This window comes from Anomaloglossus baeobatrachus, chromosome 9 (assembly GCF_048569485.1).
Source record: "Anomaloglossus baeobatrachus isolate aAnoBae1 chromosome 9, aAnoBae1.hap1, whole genome shotgun sequence".
Classification (NCBI taxonomy): Eukaryota; Metazoa; Chordata; class Amphibia; order Anura; family Aromobatidae; genus Anomaloglossus; species Anomaloglossus baeobatrachus.
This window is the reverse complement of record NC_134361.1, coordinates 220471635-220490542: the sequence shown is the minus strand read 5'-3', so window position 1 is coordinate 220490542 and position 18908 is coordinate 220471635. Positions and strand designations below refer to the sequence as shown.

Sequence of the window (18908 nt, the reverse complement as noted above, 5' to 3'; positions counted from 1 at the left end):
AAAGAACAAGTTATATGAAACAGAACTATCTCTATGGCAGGGGACAAGCTGTTCTAGCCATAAATACTGCTGCAGTTCAGTGTGAAAGTTTTATTGTCCTTTGATAAGGGTCTGGTCCGGGCTGTGACACGCTCGGATGGTCAGAGGAGCACATCTTTTAACTGATGTAAAAAGACATGAATCCATGAGACACATTCATTCCTTCGCTGAATGTGTCAAAGGTCATCATAAGTTTGTACTCCCATAGTCTCCTGTCTCTCTGGGACTTGAAGTTTCCTTTCAATACCAGCAATTTCATGTCCATGATGTTCAGAAGTGTCTTTAGTTCCATAAAGATGCGGTACATTCTGGTATCCTCCATTTTGATACAAGTAAAATATATCTTTGTACCGTGTTAGCCAGTAGAGATAAAAAAATTGTTTAAAAGAACAGAGAGTCCTCAGTGGTTGATACCTTTTAATGGCTAACTGAAAAGATGGTAATAATTGCAAGCTTTCGAGACTACTCAGGTCTCTTCATCAGGCATGGTATAACACAAAATCTGAAGAGTCACGTATTTATACACAACAGGACTTAGAATAGTGCAGGTTCCATAAAGATGCGGTACTATTCTAAGTCCTGTTGTGTATAAATACGTGACTCTTCAGATTTTGTGTTATACCATGCCTGATGAAGAGACCTGAGTAGTCTCGAAAGCTTGCAATTATTACCATCTTTTCAGTTAGCCATTAAAAGGTATCAACCACTGAGGACTCTCTGTTCTTTTAAACAATTTTTTTATCTCTACTGGCTAACACGGTACAAAGATATATTTTACTTGTAATGTAAACTTGGGCATTTACTGAAGATGTAATGACAGCCATCTCCCCAGTGCCTTTACCTGACATGCAGCCCCATATCATCAATGACTGTAGAAATTTACATGTTCTCTTCAGGCAGTCATCTTTTTATTGTTTAGCTTTTCTGTATGTAAATCCCATTTCCTTTAGGTGGTTTCTTACAGTTCGTTTACAGACATTGACTCCAGTTTCCTCCCATTTGTTCCTCATTTGTTTTGTTGTGCATTTCCCTTTTTGGAGACATATTGCTTTAAGTTTCCTGCCTTGACGCTGTGATGTCTTCCTTGGTCTACCAGTATGTTTGCCCTTAACAACCTTCCCATGTTGTTTGTATTTGGTCTAAATTTTAGACACAGCTGACTGTTTATTTTTTTTTTGGGGGGGGGGTCTGCCTCTTTTAAGAGTTTGATAATCCTCTCCTTTGTTTCAATTGACATCTCTCGTGTTGGAGCCATGATTCATGTCAGTCCTCAGCTCTCCAAGGTGTGATCACTCCTTTTTAGATGCAGACTAACGAGCAGATCTTATTTAATGCAGGTGTTAGTTTTGGGAATGAAAATTTACAGTGTGATTCCATAATTTTTTCCCCTCTTTGGTCTTGAAAAGTATCCGTTCCTCATTTGTTTTGGAGACATATTGCTTTAAGTTTCCTGTCTTGACGCTTTGATGTCTTCCTTGGTCTACCAGTATGTTTGCCTTTAACAACCTTCCCATGTTGTTTGTATTTGGTCCAAATTTTACACACAGCTGACTGTGAACAACCAACATCTTATGCAACATTGCGTGATGCTCTACCCTCTTTTAAGAGTTTGATTATCCTCTCCTTTGTTTCAATTGACATCTCTCGTGTTGGAGCCATAATTCATGTCAGTCCACTTGGTGCAGCAGATCTCCGAGGTGTGATCACTCCTTTTTAGATGCAGACGAACGAGCAGATCTTATTTGATGCAGGTGTTAGTTTTGGGAATGAAAATTTACAGGGTGGTTCCATAATATTTTCCTGATAATTGAGTGATTTCATATTTTTTCCCCCTATTTGGTCTTGAAAAGTAACCGTTACTGGCTGCACATTATGTTTTCATGTTTTTTTTTAGTGTTTCTTAAAGCCAGAAAGTTGACATTTGAGGGGTTTTAGTATAACCTCTCTATTACTCGTGATAATGTCGCCGGCTAATTTCACATCATTAATGTCTGCTCTCGACTTTCGGTAAGAGGAACTCGAGAATGATGATTTTCAACGGTGAACTTCCCTTTTTGTAAGTTTTGTGTTTGTGATAATTTACGGTCAGTTCAGCATTTGATTAAAGGGGTTGTCAGGTTCTTACAAATTGATGGCCTGTTCCCCATCAGCTGTATAGGGAGTGCGGATATCTAATCATAATCCCGATTATGATTTTTCATAGGTTTACGTTCGGATTTGTAAAGCGGACTCACCTTTCCTTGTTCCACCTCTCGGCACGCCATCACTATCACCTGTAAGAGATGTGACCATAGTCATGAATGGTAAACTTGTGTATAAAGAGGATAACCAGGGCACTGCTCCACACCATATATTTAAGTAGCAGTCCTATGAAGATCAGGCTGAAAAAATCATGCTCTGCGGTGCAACTGATGTAACAGGGATTGTAACATTGGAGTAGTGAAGAAAAAATCATCAGGCACTCACCAGAGCTTGCTTGTGCAGGTTTCCGATTTATTCAGTCGTATAGGTTACATGTGCATAAGGGTTGGTGGGGAGGTAGAAGACGCTAGACACGTCCAAAGACGACGGCCGTTTCGCACCTGTCTGGTGCTTCAGCTGTCTGAGACCAGCTGAAGCACCAGACAGGTGCGAAACGGCCGTCGTCTTTGGACGTGTCTAGCGTCTTCTCCCTCCCCACCAACCCTTATGCACATGTAACCTATACGATTGAATAAATCGGATTCCTGCCAAGCAAGCTCTGGTGAGTGCCTGATGATTTTTTCTTCACTACTCCAATAGTCATGAATGGGTTGAGAGTTTGGAGATCCACCTCCATATGCATATTCTGTTTTTGCTTTGGTGACAACAGCCATAGTAAAGAACAAGGGACTATAGACATAATAAAGATCATTCCCTACATCGTATTCCAACATTTACCAGGTCATTCTCTTATATGCACATTACAGTAGAATTCGGATATATGATATGATATAATGGGTCCATTACATTAAACACTTTGCGCCATTTGGCTTTTACCGGCTCTTTGTTTCCCTGCACATTGCGGGATCCAACTGGGAATCCATTAGTGAGCTCATTCAGGAGAGTTTGTCTTTTTCTGAGCTCCTCTCTTCCGATTTATGACCACATCAAAGTTCAGCTCAACTTTGATGTGGTCATGTGATGGTGGAATATGGGGGGGTTTTGTATATTTTTGTGTAGGTTCGTATTTTAGGAGTGGTGCTCTGTCCATTCTGTGTACATTGTCCTGTTTGCAGGTTAATCACCCCCTGCCGGGCTTTTGTCCCTAAAGGCCCCGTTACACGCAACGATACATCGCCGGGGTCACAGATTGCGTGACGCACATCCGGCATCTTTAGCGACGTCGTTGCGTGTGACACCAACGAGCGACCGTTAACGATGGAAAATACTCACCAAATCATCCATCGTTGACACGTCGTTCCTTTTCAAAAAATCGTTGAAGACGCAGGTTGTTCGTCGTTCCCGAGGCAGCACATATCGCTATGTGTGACACCACGGGAACGACGAACTACAGCTTACCTGCGGCCGCCCGCAATGCGGAAGGAAGGAGGTGGGCGGGATGTTACTGCCGCTCATCTCCACCCCTCCGCTTCTATTGGGCGGCCGCTTAGTGACGCCGCACGAACCGCCACCTTAGAAAGGAGGCGGATCGCTGGCCGCAGCGACATCGCTAGGCAGGTAAGTCCGTGTGACGGGTCCTAATGATATTGTGCGCCACGGGCAGCGATTTGCCCGTGACGCACAAACGACGGGGGCGGGTACGCTCGCTAGTGATATCGCTGCGTGTAAAGCCCCCTTAAGTCTGGGGGAGGGGGGCCTGTAATCCACCAAGCTCTCTGCTTCCCTGGGGGATTATTCATTCTGGCTGAGAAAGACATGAGAGAAGGAGTAAGATTGATCCTCTGAGGGAGAAGCTGACACCCCAGAGAGACTGTGAGAAACCCCGATTTTCCTGGAAAAGGACTGCTGGAGGATTGTGACTGATTTATTTATTTATTTATTTATTTGTCAAAATTGTATGCGGCACCACTCCAAAGATTCGGAGCGGCTCACAACGTATAAATGCAAAAATACAAAGTTTTAAACAAATAGAACATTTTACATAAAATCAATATTTAACCTTAGAAAAGCATAAAAAAAATCCTCTGTGGGAGAAGCTGAGGCTCCCCAGAGAGACCTGGACATTTATCACTTATCTGACTGGACTGTATCCGTGTTCCTGGACTACTTTACCCTCTGTGTGGTGGATTATTTTATGGACCTTCTGATTTGCATGGAATAAAGGATCTCTGGATTGCTCACTCCTCTCTCGCTCTGTTGATTGTGTGATATCGGAGAAGGACCAATGACAGGTCATAAATCAGCACAGAGGAGTTCAGAGATGCACATTTTAGGCTGAGTTCACATGTCCCGTAACCATCCGCTAAAACGGATCCTGCAGAGATCCATTGGCCAAATGATGTCTGCCGGATCCGTTTTCTTAACACTGCAGACTATGGAGAAGGGATCCGTTAATGGATTGCTATTTTTCTCCCATTTGAAAAAAAAAAAACCCCGGATCTGTTACAAATGTAAGAGTACCGGATGACTAAATAGCAATCTGGTAACGGATCAGTTCTCCATAGACTCCAATGTTAAAAAAATGGATCAGTTCTTTAAAAATGTATCCGTGTTCCTGGACTACTTTACCCTCTGTGTGGTGGATTATTTTATGGACCTTCTGATTTGCATGGAATAAAGGATCTCTGGATTGCTCACTCCTCTCTCGCTCTGTTGATTGTGTGATATCGGAGAAGGACCCGGTGACAGGTCATAAATCAGCACAGAGGAGTTCAGAGATGCACATTTTTGGATCAGTTCTTTAAAAATGGACAAAAAGGTGTGTTTTCAGAACTTTTTCCCAACAGATCTCTGCACAGGATCCGTTCTAACGGATGGTTACAGGACATGTGAAGTCAACCTCAAAGAGTTACTAACTCCTGTTCAGATCAAGCTCACTGATGGATTCTCAGTAAACTCATTCTGCAGACACTAATCCACAAGGAAATAAACGGCCGGTAAAAACCAAATGGTGCAAAATGTTTAATGAGGCTCAATTGCAATAATGATTTTTAGCCCAAAACTACACCCATGAAGGTGCCTCAGAAGGTCTCCATCCCTGGAATATTTTTTTCAATTTGTCCATTTTGTTTCCGGTACATGTGCATCCATTTTTTTTCACACATACCCTTTATAGCCTATGGCGATCGTCACCTGTCCGGTTTTTTTTTACGGACGCACGGCTGACAAGGGCCAATACAAATCGGCTACTATTATAGTGAATGGTTATGGAGCGGAGAGATGCCGGCGGCCATGCTTACCTTCACATTATACTGCCATATCATCCTCCAGAAGTCCACCACGGTGTGGCTCAGGGGTCCCTGCGTGGCGATGTACCGCGGCTGCTTATCTACACCCTGCAGAATCCAATCATGTCAGTTACTACAATGCTACCTATCCGGCATGGACAGCATCAATATATGGAACAGTATGGTGGAAACCTGGTAGAATTCGGAAAAAGGCTAAAGCATGCATGGTGAGGTGTGGCATAATACAGAATATATAAGGGATGGGAATGTATATGGATGATATCTATAAAAAGGGAATTTCTTCATTAACTAACCATGTATGAGCCCATTCACACTCACAGCAGGACGCCACCATGCAGTATGCAACCATTCAGGATGCCACCATGCAGGACTATATGTAAGGATGCCACCATGCAGGACTACACGTAAGGATGCCACCATGCAGAACTATATGTAAGGATGCCACCATGCAGTATGCCACCATTCAGGATGCCACCATGCAGGACTACATGTAAGGATGCCACCATGCAGGACTATATGTAAGGATGCCACCATGCAGGACGCCACCATTCAGGACGTCACCATGCAGGACGCTTTCATGCAGGACGCCACCATGCAGGACTCCACCATTCAGGATGCCACCATGCAGGACTACATGTAAGGATGCCACCATGCAGGACTACATGTAAGGATGCCACCATGCAGGACTATATGTAAGGATGCCACCATGCAGGACGCCACCATTTAGGACGTCACCATGCAGGACTACATGTATGGATGCCACCATGCAGGACTATATGTAAGGATGCCACCATGCAGGACTATATGTAAGGATGCCACCATGCAGGACTATATGCAAGGATGCCACCATGCAGGACTATATGTAAGGATGCCACCATGCAGGACTATATGTAAGGATGCCACCATGCAGGACGCCACCATTCAGGATGTCACCATGCAGGACGCTTTCATGCAGGACGCCACCATGCAGGACTCCACCATACAGGACTACATGTAAGGATGCCACCATGCAGGACTACATGTAAGGATGCCACCATGCAGGACTACATGTAAGGATGCCACCATGCAGGACTATATGTAAGGATGCCACCATGCAGGACTATATGTAAGGATGCCACCATGCAGGACTATATGTAAGGATGCCACCATGCAGGACTATATGTAAGGATGCCACCATGCAGGACGCCACCATTCAGGACGTCACCATGCAGGACGCTTTCATGCAGGACGCCACCATGCAGGACTCCACCATACAGGACTACATGTAAGGATGCCACCATGCAGGACTACATGTAAGGATGCCACCATGCAGGACTACATGTAAGGATGCCACCATGCAGGACTATATGTAAGGATGCCACCATGCAGGACTACATGTAAGGATGCCACCATACAGGACGCCACCATGCAGGACTACATGTAAGGATGCCACCATGCAGGACGCCACCATTCAGGATGTCACCATGCAGGACGCCACCATGCAGGACGCCACCATACAGGACGCCACCATGCAGTATGCCACCATTCAGGACGTCACCATGCAGGACGCCACCATACATGACGCCACCATGCAGGACTACATGTAAGGATGCCACCATGCAGTATGCCACCATTCAGGAAGTCACCATGCAGGACGCCACCATACAGGACACCACCATGCAGGACTACATGTAAGGATGCCACCATGCAGGAACGCCACCATGCAGGACTACATGTAACTATGCCACCATGCAGGACTACATGTAAGGATGCCACCATGCAGGACTACATATAAGTGTGCCGCTACCCCGTGTCAGCCGCCGGGCTGCTTGGATCCGGATCCGTGGTGGCTCGAGGGGCGTCCAGACCCGGGGGTCGTGCAGCCAGTTAAATGATGGGGGTATTTACAGGGGGTTGTATATTTAGAGTTCGTGACGCCACCCGTGGTGTGTAGTAATGTGGAATACCACCGCTGCAGTTGGGCAATGGAGTGGGGCAGCCAGATGTTTCATAGTTTCATAGTATCATAGTTTTTAAGGTTGAAGGGAGACTCTAAGTCCATCTAGTTCAACCCGTAGCCTAACATGTTGATCCAGAGGAAAGCAAAAAAAACCCCAATGTGGCAAACAAGTTCCAATGGGGAAAAAATTCCTTCCTTCGTCCACATCCGGCAATCAGACTAGTTCCCTGGATCAATACCCTGTCATAAAATCTAATATACATAACTGGTAATATTATATTTTTCAAGAAAGGCGTCCAGGCTCTGCTTAAATGTTAGTAGTGAATCACTCATTACAACACCATGCGGCAGAGAGTTCCATAGTCTCACTGCTCGTACAGTAAAGAATCCTCGTCTGTGATTATGATTAAACCTTCTTTCCTCAAGACGTAGCGGATGCCCCCGTGTTCCAGTCGCAGGCCTAGGTGTAAAAAGATCTTTGGAAAGGTCTCTGTTCTGTCCCCTCATATATTTATACATTGTGATTAGATCCCCCTAAGCCTTTGTTTTTCCAAACTAAATAACCCCAAGTGTAATAACCTGTCTTGGTATTGCAGCCCCCCCATTCCTCTAATAATCTAGGTCGCTCTTCTATCTACCTGTAAGATTATGCGATTTATAACCTTCTATACTTTTGCTAACAAGAAATGCCTCCATTCCTCTCTTACATTCATTCAGTGAGTGGCCATCACCACTTCCTCAGGAAGAGAGTTCCAGAGCCTCACTGCTCTTACCGTGAAGAACCCTCTTCTATGCTGATGTAGGAATTTTCTTTCCTCCAATCGAAGAGAATGCCCCCTTGTTCTTGTCATAGTCCTTGGTACAAACAGATTCCAGGATGTTGGAACCCTCCACGGGTAGGGGGATGCCCCGGGGCTCGGTGATGGTGATTGGGGGAAGTGCCGTGGGGAGCGAAGAGGGACACTTTCGTACTCACTCAGTCCAATAACGATGACACTGACAACTGGATAAACCAAAGTTCTGGACACCGCTGCCACTGAGGGGAGCTAGTTTGGGTCCCGTCCCCGATGGTGCTGCCTGGTGATCCGTGACCTTCCTCCTGGCACTTTGTTCTCTTCTTAGTTGGCCCCGGTAGCATAAAACTAGTCGGGTCCCGCTCCCCAGTGTGGCTAACTGGGTGAGCTTGCTCTCAAGGTTCATGCTTGAGATTTCCTGGACTGTTTTAGTGGAAAGTCCTATCCCCCTCGTTGCGCTAGTACCCTGATTTTGGAGCGGGTGGAGAGCGTATCTTGAAGGCTCCGTTCTCGTCGGGTAAATTATCAGGTTGCCTAAAGCTACTCCCTGACCTAGGGTCCACGTACCCCGTCGTGCTTTGGTCCCAGCCCGGTGATGGTACAAGGCCGCCGGCTGTCCTTCACGACGATACCATGCCCCATGTCACGATCCCCTGCGACCGGGGGTCCAGCTCCTACTAGGCCCAGACCACCGTCTGCCACCTAGTTGCTTCCAAGGAGCCCAGCTCCTGACCTCCTCTCTCCTTCACCTCCAACACTACATGGTCTACTCCTGACACTCCTGACCTCCCCTTACCAACCCCCTAAGTGGGCGACCCTATTCCACTCAGGCCGTCCACTGGTGTGTCTGGTGGGTGTGGTGCAGAGTGGTCCCAAGATTTCATTGACTGATGTAGGCAACACCATATGGTGAGGGACCCGTAACCAAGAAGGAGGTGGATACTGCACAGAAGGGCAGATTGCACAATACCCTGTGACCACCTGATAGTCCAGGGGGCGTCACATGAGGATCACAGAAATATACCTGGATGAAGCTCGCATTAATGTAGTCAGATCCAGCTTCGTCTGCCAGTAATGTGACGGGGACACGCGTCTGATCATCTGGAAAAAAAAACAGAAATGGTGCACTCAACCCGAGGTCCCCAGACTATGGCCTCCAAACAGCTGCGGAGATTGGGGGTCAGGCAGTGGCACCGTCTAGGTAATATATTGTGCCCCCCGATCTGTGACCCATTAGCACTCCCTGAGTAACGTCCACCAGTACGGTATTAAACTCCGAGTACATTTATTGTATTTCATTATAGTTTTCACTTTGCCTCTGATTTTTTTTTTCTAAAAACTTATTTTTTTCAATTTTTTTTTATGTTAAAGTTTTATTACCCCAGCCCTAAGCATAAAGGGGTATTCCCATCTCCAAGATCCTATCCCAATATGTAGTAGGTGTAATAGTAATAATATTAGCAAATACCTCCAATTAGAAATGTAGTATAGTTCTCCTGATTAGCGACATCACTTACCTCATGTGCAGGGCATTGCAGCAGCTTTGGTATCCATGATTACGGCCACTAGGAACTGACTAACTGTCACTATATGAGTGGTTGTAACCATAGATACCTAAGCTGCAATACCCTGCACATGAGGTAAGAGACATAGCTAATCAGGAGATCCATACTATGGTACATAATTGGAGGTATTGGCTAATGTTATTATTATTTACCTACTATATATCGGGCTAGGATCTTGGAGCTGGAATACCCCTTTAAGATTTCTTTCCTGGCTCTCCTTTGTGCTTGATCCTGATTCTGACTCTTAATTGACCTGGATCTCAAAGATCCTATCTCAATATGTAGTAAGTGTAATAATAATAATATTAGCAAATACCTCCAATTAGAAATGTAGTATAGTTCTCCTGATTAATGACATTACTTACCTCATGTGCAGGGCATTGCAGCAACTTAGGTATCCATGGTTACGACCACTAGGGACTGACTAAGGCCGGAGTCACACTTGCGAGTGCCTCGTACATATCTGGTGCGAGTCTCGCATCAGTATCACCCGGCATGGCCGCACATTCTACTGACAGGAGCGGGTTGGTTGCATATATCTCTATGCAGCTGAGACACTCCTGTCCGGAGAGTGTCAGGCCGTGCCGGGTGATGTGATGCGAGACTCGCGCGAGTTACATGTGTGACTCTGGCCTAACTGTCACTATTTGAGTGGATGTAACCATGGATACCTGAGCTGCAATGCCCTGCACATGAGGTAAGAGACATAGCTAATCAGGAGAACTATACTAATAAAACTTTTTTATTATTATTATTATTATTATTATTATTAATATATATACTACATTTCTAATTGGAGGTATTTGCTAATATTATTATTACACCTACAACATATAGGATCTTGGAGATGGGAATATGCCCTTCACCCTCGTCCTAACTCAAGTAAGGGTTAAAAGAAAGTGTAAAAACATAAAATCATCTTAGTATTGTGCAGTGCACATGAATCGGTACTGTATTCATTGGCTGTTCAGTCTATGCCTATGCAGATGGCAGCTATTGATTGTTATCAGTTTCTGCGCTCTGCATAGGCAGAAACTAGAAATTACAAGGGTAACTACATTATACAACTGCAAAAATAGAAACAAAGGAACATGGATGTGGTTCCTGCAGTTATCACACATTTTTTTTCTTTCCTATTTTTGCCCCTTGTTTCACTCCTGGCAGGGAGCGTGCACCCCGTCACCAGTCCCAATCCATAAAACCTTGACCTCTCAGTGCGGCGGATGCACTGTGCACGGGTTCTCTAATGTGACACCCAGCATTATCCTCGTGGATGTGGCTCCTGCAGCGCATTGTTTTCTTTCCTATTTTGTTGACTATACTACTGAGAGCTTTGTCATCTCGGTCACTGCCTATGCAGAGCGCAGTAGCCAATGTATATGTCATCTCATCTACTGTGCTGTTACGCAGAGCAGGGCGGGCACACTACAAAGCAGACATCACAGAGGATAGAAATGCTGGGAGTTGTAGTGTTCCAACAGCTTGAAATCCCCGGGCTCCAGAACACAGCACCAGAGTCTATGACGAGTAACTGCAATATTTGGCTTTGCATAATGATATCTGTATGCAAATGTCATCAGGAGACGCATCGCATTCTCTGTCTACAGTTTACCCTCAATGTTGTTTTGCATTTGGAAACCCTTTAAAAAAAACTTTACTTTGTTCCTAAAATGTTTTCTGTAGAACTTTATCATTCGGGTTCACTCATCCCTACTTCTGAGTATTGTGCTCAGGAAAGTGCTGGCACTACGCTGTCCTATATATACAGTGTGTCCCCCCATCTCCTGTATACACCGTACCTATATACAGCGTGTCCCCCCATCTCCTGTATACACCGCACCTATATACAGTGTGTCCACCCATCTCCTGTATACACCGCACCTATATACAGTGTGTCCACCCATCTCCTGTATACACCGCACCTATATACAGTGTGTCCACCCATATCCTGTATACACCGCACCTATATACAGTGTGTCCACCCATCTCCTGTATACACCGCACCTATATACAGTGTGTCCACCCGTATCCTGTATACACCGCACCTATATACAGCGTGTCCACCCATATCCTGTATACACCGCACCTATATACAGTGTGTCCACCCATATCCTGTATACACTGCACCTATATACAGTGTGTCCACCCATATCCTGTATACACTGCACCTATATACAGTGTGTCCACCCATCTCCTGTATACACCGCACCTATATACAGCGTGTCCACCCATCTCCTGTATACACCGCACCTATATACAGTGTGTCCACCCATCTCCTGTATACACCGCACCTATATACAGCGTGTCCACCCATATCCTGTATACACCGCACCTATATACAGTGTGTCCACCCATCTCCTGTATACACCGCACCTATATACAGCGTGTCCACCCATATCCTGTATACACCGCACCTATATACAGCGTGTCCACCCATCTCCTGTATACACCGCACCTATATACAGTGTGTCCACCCATCTCCTGTATACACCGCACCTATACACAGTGTGTCCACCCATCTCCTGTATACACCGCACCTATATACAGCGTGTCCACCCATGTCCTGTATACACCGCACCTATATACAGCGTGTCCACCCATCTCCTGTATACACTGCACCTATATACAGTGTGTCCACCCATATCCTGTATACACCGCACCTATATACAGTGTGTCCACCCATATCCTGTATACACCACACCTATATACAGTGTGTCCACCCATCTCCTGTATACACCGCACCTATATACAGTGTGTCCACCCATGTCCTGTATACACCGCACCTATATACAGTGTGTCCACCCATATCCTGTATACACCGCACCTACATACAGTGTGTCCCTCCATCTCCTGTATACACCGCACCTATATACAGTGTGTCCACCCATGTCTTGTATACACCGCACCTATATACAGTGTGTCCACCCATCTCCTGTATACACCGCACCTATATACAGTGTGTCCCTCCATCTCCTGTATACACCACACCTATATACAGTGTGTCCACCCATGTCCTGTATACACCGCACCTATATACAGTGTGTCCCCCCATCTCCTGCATACACCGCACCTATATACAGTGTGTCCACCCATATCCTGTATACACCGCACCTATATACAGTGTGTCCACCCATCTCCTGTATACACCGCACCTATATACAGTGTGTCCACCCATCTCCTGTATACACCGCACCTATGTACAGTGTGTCCCCCCATCTCCTGCATACACCGTACCTATATACAGCGTGTCCACCCATCTCCTGTATACACCGCATCTATATACAGTGTGTCCCTCCATCTCCTGTATACACCACACCTATATACAGTGTGTCCACCCATCTCCTGTATACACCGCACCTATATACAGTGTGTCCACCCATCTCCTGTATACACCGCACCTATATACAGTGTGTCCCTCCATCTCCTGTATACACCACACCTATATACAGTGTGTCCACCCATATCCTGTATACACCGCACCTATATACAGTGTGTCCCCCCATCTCCTGTATACACCGTACCTATATACAGCGTGTCCACCCATCTCCTGTATACACCGCACCTATATACAGTGTGTCCCTCCATCTCCTGTATACACCACACCTATATACAGTGTGTCCACCCATGTCCTGTATACACCGCACCTATATACAGTGTGTCCACCCATATCCTGTATACACCACACCTATATACAGTGTGTCCACCCATCTCCTGTATACACCACACCTATATACAGTGTGTCCACCCATGTCCTGTATACACCGCACCTATATACAGTGTGTCCACCCATCTCCTGTATACACCGCACCTTTATACAGTGTGTCCCTCCATCTCCTGTATACACCGCACCTATATACAGTGTGTCCACCCATGTCCTGTATACACCGCACCTATATACAGTGTGTCCACCCATATCCTGTATACACCGCACCTATATACAGTGTGTCCACCCATCTCCTGTATACACCGCACCTATATACAGTGTGTCCCTCCATCTCCTGTATACACCGCACCTATATACAGTGTGTCCACCCATGTCCTGTATACACCGCACCTATATACAGTGTGTCCACCCATCTCCTGTATACACCGCACCTGTATACAGTGTGTCCCTCCATCTCCTGTATACACCGCACCTATATACAGTGTGTCCACCCATGTCCTGTATACACCGCACCTATATACAGTGTGTCCACCCATATCCTGTATACACTGCACCTATATACAGTGTGTCCACCCATCTCCTGTATACACCGCACCTATATACAGTGTGTCCCTCCATCTCCTGTATACACCACACCTATATACAGTGCGTCCACCCATATCCTGTATACACCGCACCTATATACAGCGTGTCCACCCATCTCCTGTATACACCGCACCTATATACAGTGCGTCCACCCATATCCTGTATACACCGCACCTATATACAGTGTGTCCACCCATATCCTGTATACACCGCACCTATATACAGTGTGTCCACCCATGTCCTGTATACACCGCACCTATATACAGTGTGTCCACCCATCTCCTGTATACACCGCACCTATATACAGTGTGTCCACCCATCTCCTGTATACACCGCACCTATATACAGTGTGTCCACCCATCTCCTGTATACACCGCACCTATATACAGTGTGTCTACCCATCTCCTGTATACACCGCACCTATATACAGTGTGTCCACCCATATCCTGTATACACCGCACCTATATACAGCGTGTCCACCCATCTCCTGTATACACCGCACCTATATACAGTGTGTCCACCCATATCCTGTATACACCGCACCTATATACAGTGTGTCCACCCATCTCCTGTATACACCGCACCTATATACAGCGTGTCCACCCATCTCCTGTATACACCGCACCTATATACAGTGTGTCCACCTATCTCCTGTATACACCGCACCTATATACAGTGTGTCCACCCATCTCCTGTATACACCGCACCTATATACAGTGTGTCCACCCATCTCCTGTATACACCGCACCTATATACAGTGTGTCCACCCATATCCTGTATACACCGCACCTATATACAGTGTGTCCACCCATATCCTGTATACACCGCACCTATATACAGTGTGTCCACCCATCTCCTGTATACACCGCACCTATATACAGTGTGTCCACCAATATCCTGTATACGCCGCACCTATATACAGTGTGTCCACCCATATCCTGTATACACCGCACCTATATACAGTGTCTCCACCCATCTCCTGTATACACCGCACCTATATACAGTGTGTTCACCCATGTCCTGTATACACCGCACCTATATACAGTGTGTCCACCCATATGCTGTATACACCTCACCTATATACAGTGTGTCCACCCATATCCTGTATACACTGCACCTCTACACAGTGTGTCCACCCATATCCTGTATACACCGCACCTCTATACAGTGTGGCCACCCATCTCCTGTCCACCGCACCTATATACAGAGTGTCCACCCATCTCCTGTATACACCGCACCTATATACAGTGTGTCCACCCATCTCCTGTATACACCGCACCTATATACAGTGTGTCCACCCATCTCCTGTATACACCGCACCTATATACAGTGTGTCCCTCCATCTCCTGTATACACCACACCTATATACAGTGTGTCCACCCATCTCCTGTATACACCGCACCTATATACAGTGTGTCCACCCATGTCCTGTATACACCGCACCTATATACAGTGTGTCCACCCATCTCCTGTATACACCGCACCTATATACAGTGTGTCCACCCATATCCTGTATACACCACACCTATATACAGTGTGTCCACCCATCTCCTGTATACACCACACCTATATACAGTGTGTCCACCCATGTCCTGTATACACCGCACCTATATACAGTGTGTCCACCCATATCCTGTATGCACCGCACCTATATACAGTGTGTCCACCCATATCCTGTATACACCGCACCTATATACAGTGTGTCCACCCATGTCCTGTATACACCGCACCTATATACAGTGTGTCCACCCATATCCTGTATACACCGCACCTATATACAGTGTGTCCACCCATATCCTGTATACACCGCAGCTATATACAGTGTGTCCACCCATATCCTGTATACACCGCACCTATATACAGTGTGTCCACCCATCTCCTGTATACACCGCACCTATATACAGTGTGTCCACCCATATCCTGTATACACCGCACCTATATACAGTGTCTCCGCCCATCTCCTGTATACACCGCACCTATATACAGTGTGTTCACCCATGTCCTGTATACACCGCACCTATAAACAGTGTGTCCACCCATATGCTGTATACACCGCACCTATATACAGTGTGTCCACCCATCTCCTGTATACACCGCACCTATATATAGTGTGTCCACCCATATCCTGTATTCACCGCACCTATATATAGTGTGTCCACCCATATCCTGTATTCACCGCACCTATATACAGTGTGTCCACCCATACCCTGTATACACCGCACCTATATACAGTGTGTCCACCCATCTCCTGTATACACCGCACCTATATACAGTGTGTCCACCCATATCCTGTATGCACCGCACCTATATACAGTGTGTCCACTCCCATATCCTGTATACACCGCACCTATATACAGTGTGTCCACCCATATCCTGTATACACCGCACCTATATACAGTGTGTCCACCCATATCCTGTATACACCGCACCTATATACAGTGTGTCCACCCATATCCTGTATGCACCGCACCTATATACAGTGTGTCCACCCATATCCTGTATACACCGCACCTATATACAGTGTGTCCACCCATATCCTGTATACACCGCACCTATATACAGTGTGTCCACCCATGTCCTGTATACACCGCACCTATATACAGTGTGTCCACCCATATCCTGTATACACCGCACCTATATACAGTGTGTCCACCCATATCCTGTATACACCGCACCTATATACAGTGTGTCCACCCATATCCTGTATACACCGCACCTATATACAGTGTGTCCACCCATATCCTGTATACACCGCACCTATATACAGTGTGTCCACCCATATCCTGTATACACCGCACCTATATACAGTGTGTCCACCCATCTCCTGTATACACCTCACCTATATACAGTGTGTCCACCCATATCCTGTATACACCGCACCTATATACAGTGCGTCCACCCATCTCCTGTATACACCGCACCTATATACAGTGTGTCCACCCATCTCCTGTATACACCGCACCTATATACAGTGTGGCCACCCATATCCTGTATACACCGCACCTATATACAGTGTGTCCACCCATATCCTGTATACACAGCACCTATATACAGTGCGTCCACCCATCTCATGTATACACCGCACCTATATACAGTGTGTCCACCCATATCCTGTCCACTGCCATTAACTTGAGAACGGCAGCAGCTATAGGCATAGAAGTGGTGTCTAGGTATAGTAAAGTATCCATGCGCTACACAATGAAACCACCTATAGCGCCACCTGGTGGAAAACAACGGAGTTAGCATTTTTATCTCGAAAACGGAACATGATAGAGAAAAAAAGTGAATTACAAAGTTGTTGGGCATCATCAATTCAATACGAATCCACACCTTGCATACAGAAATGCTGTGATTAGAAGGTGTAAACCTCACAAGGCTGCGGACGTGAAGCGATACCTCATGGAGACCTTCCTACAAGTCATTGGGTATGGTGCCTGTGTGGAGTGGCCTCCGCTCACCTGACCTGACCCCATTGGACTTCTTTCTGTGAGGTCACATCACACAGCCGGTGTATGCGACCCCTCCACCAACATTGCAGGACCTACCACCACGTATCACAGATGCTTGTGCAAACGTGTCACCTACCATATTGCACAGCGTGCAGCAAGATACAGTATGCTGTGCAGAGGCCAGATGTGCATTGCAGCCAGATACAGTATGCTGTGCAGAGGCCAGATGTGCATTGCAGCAAGATACAGTATACTGTGCAGAGGCCAGATGTGCATTGCAGCCAGATACAGTATGCTGTGCAGAGGCCAGATGTGCATTGCAGCCAGATACAGTATGCTGTGCAGAGGCCAGATGTGCATTGCAGCCAGATACAGTATGCTGTGCAGAGGCCAGATGTGCATTGCAGCCAGATACAGTATGCTGTGCAGAGGCCAGATGTGCATTGCAGCCAGATACAGTATACTGTGCAGAGGCCAGATGTGCATTGCAGCCAGATACAGTATGCTGTGCAGAGGCCAGATGTGCATTGCAGCCAGATACAGTATACTGTGCAGAGGCCAGATGTGCATTGCAGTCAGATACAGTATGCTGTGCAGAGGCCAGATGTGCATTGCAGCCAGATACAGTATGCTGTGCAGAGGCCAGATGTGCATTGCAGCAAGATACAGTATGCTGTGCAGAGGCCAGATGTACATTGCAGCAAGATACAGTATACTGTGCAGAGGCCAGATGTGCATTGCAGTCAGATACAGTATGCTGTGCAGAGGCCAGATGTGCATTGCAGCCAGATACAGTATGCTGTGCAGAGGCCAGATGTGCATTGCAGCAGGATACAGTATGCTGTGCAGAGGCCAGATGTACATTGCAGCAAGATACAGTATACTGTGCAGAGGCCAGATGTGCATTGCAGTCAGATACAGTATGCTGTGCAGAGGCCAGATGTGCATTGCAGCCAGATACAGTATGCTGTGCAGAGGCCAGATGTACATTGCAGCAAGATACAGTATACTGTGCAGAGGCCAGATGTGCATTGCAGCAAGATACAGTATGCTGTGCAGAGGCCAGATGTGCATTGCAGCAAGATACAGTATACTGTGCAGAGGCCAGATGTGCATTGCAGCAAGATACAGTATGCTGTGCAGAGGCCAGATGTGCATTGCAGCAAGATACAGTATACTGTGCAGAGGCCAGATGTGCATTGCAGCAAGATACAGTATGCTGTGCAGAGGCCAGATGTGCATTGCAGCAAGATACAGTATGCTGTGCAGAGGCCAGATGTGCATTGCAGCAAGATACAGTATACTGTGCAGAGGCCAGATGTGCATTGCAGCAAGATACAGTATGCTGTGCAGAGGCCAGATGTGCATTGCAGCAAGATACAGTATGCTGTGCAGAGTGCAGATGTGCATTGCAGCAAGATACAGTATGCTGTGCAGAGGCCAGATGTGCATTGTAGCAAGATACAGTATGCTGTGCAGAGGC

The 18908-nt window shown here is 46.4% G+C and overlaps 1 protein-coding gene across 5 annotated transcripts in view; it reads right to left on the bottom strand.

Annotated features, from left to right (window-relative positions):
* PTPN18 (protein tyrosine phosphatase non-receptor type 18) overlaps positions 1-18908 on the bottom strand; it is a 71925-nt gene that overhangs the window by 23893 nt on the left and 29124 nt on the right. For all 5 annotated transcript variants that reach the window (XM_075324580.1, XM_075324576.1, XM_075324577.1 and 2 more), the window contains exons 3-5: positions 9187-9263; positions 5421-5516; positions 2274-2312 (exon numbers count right to left, since the gene is read on the bottom strand). In XM_075324580.1, coding sequence (XP_075180695.1) covers positions 2274-2312; positions 5421-5516; positions 9187-9263 — 212 coding nt within the window. The remainder of the gene's footprint in view (positions 1-2273; positions 2313-5420; positions 5517-9186; positions 9264-18908) is intronic.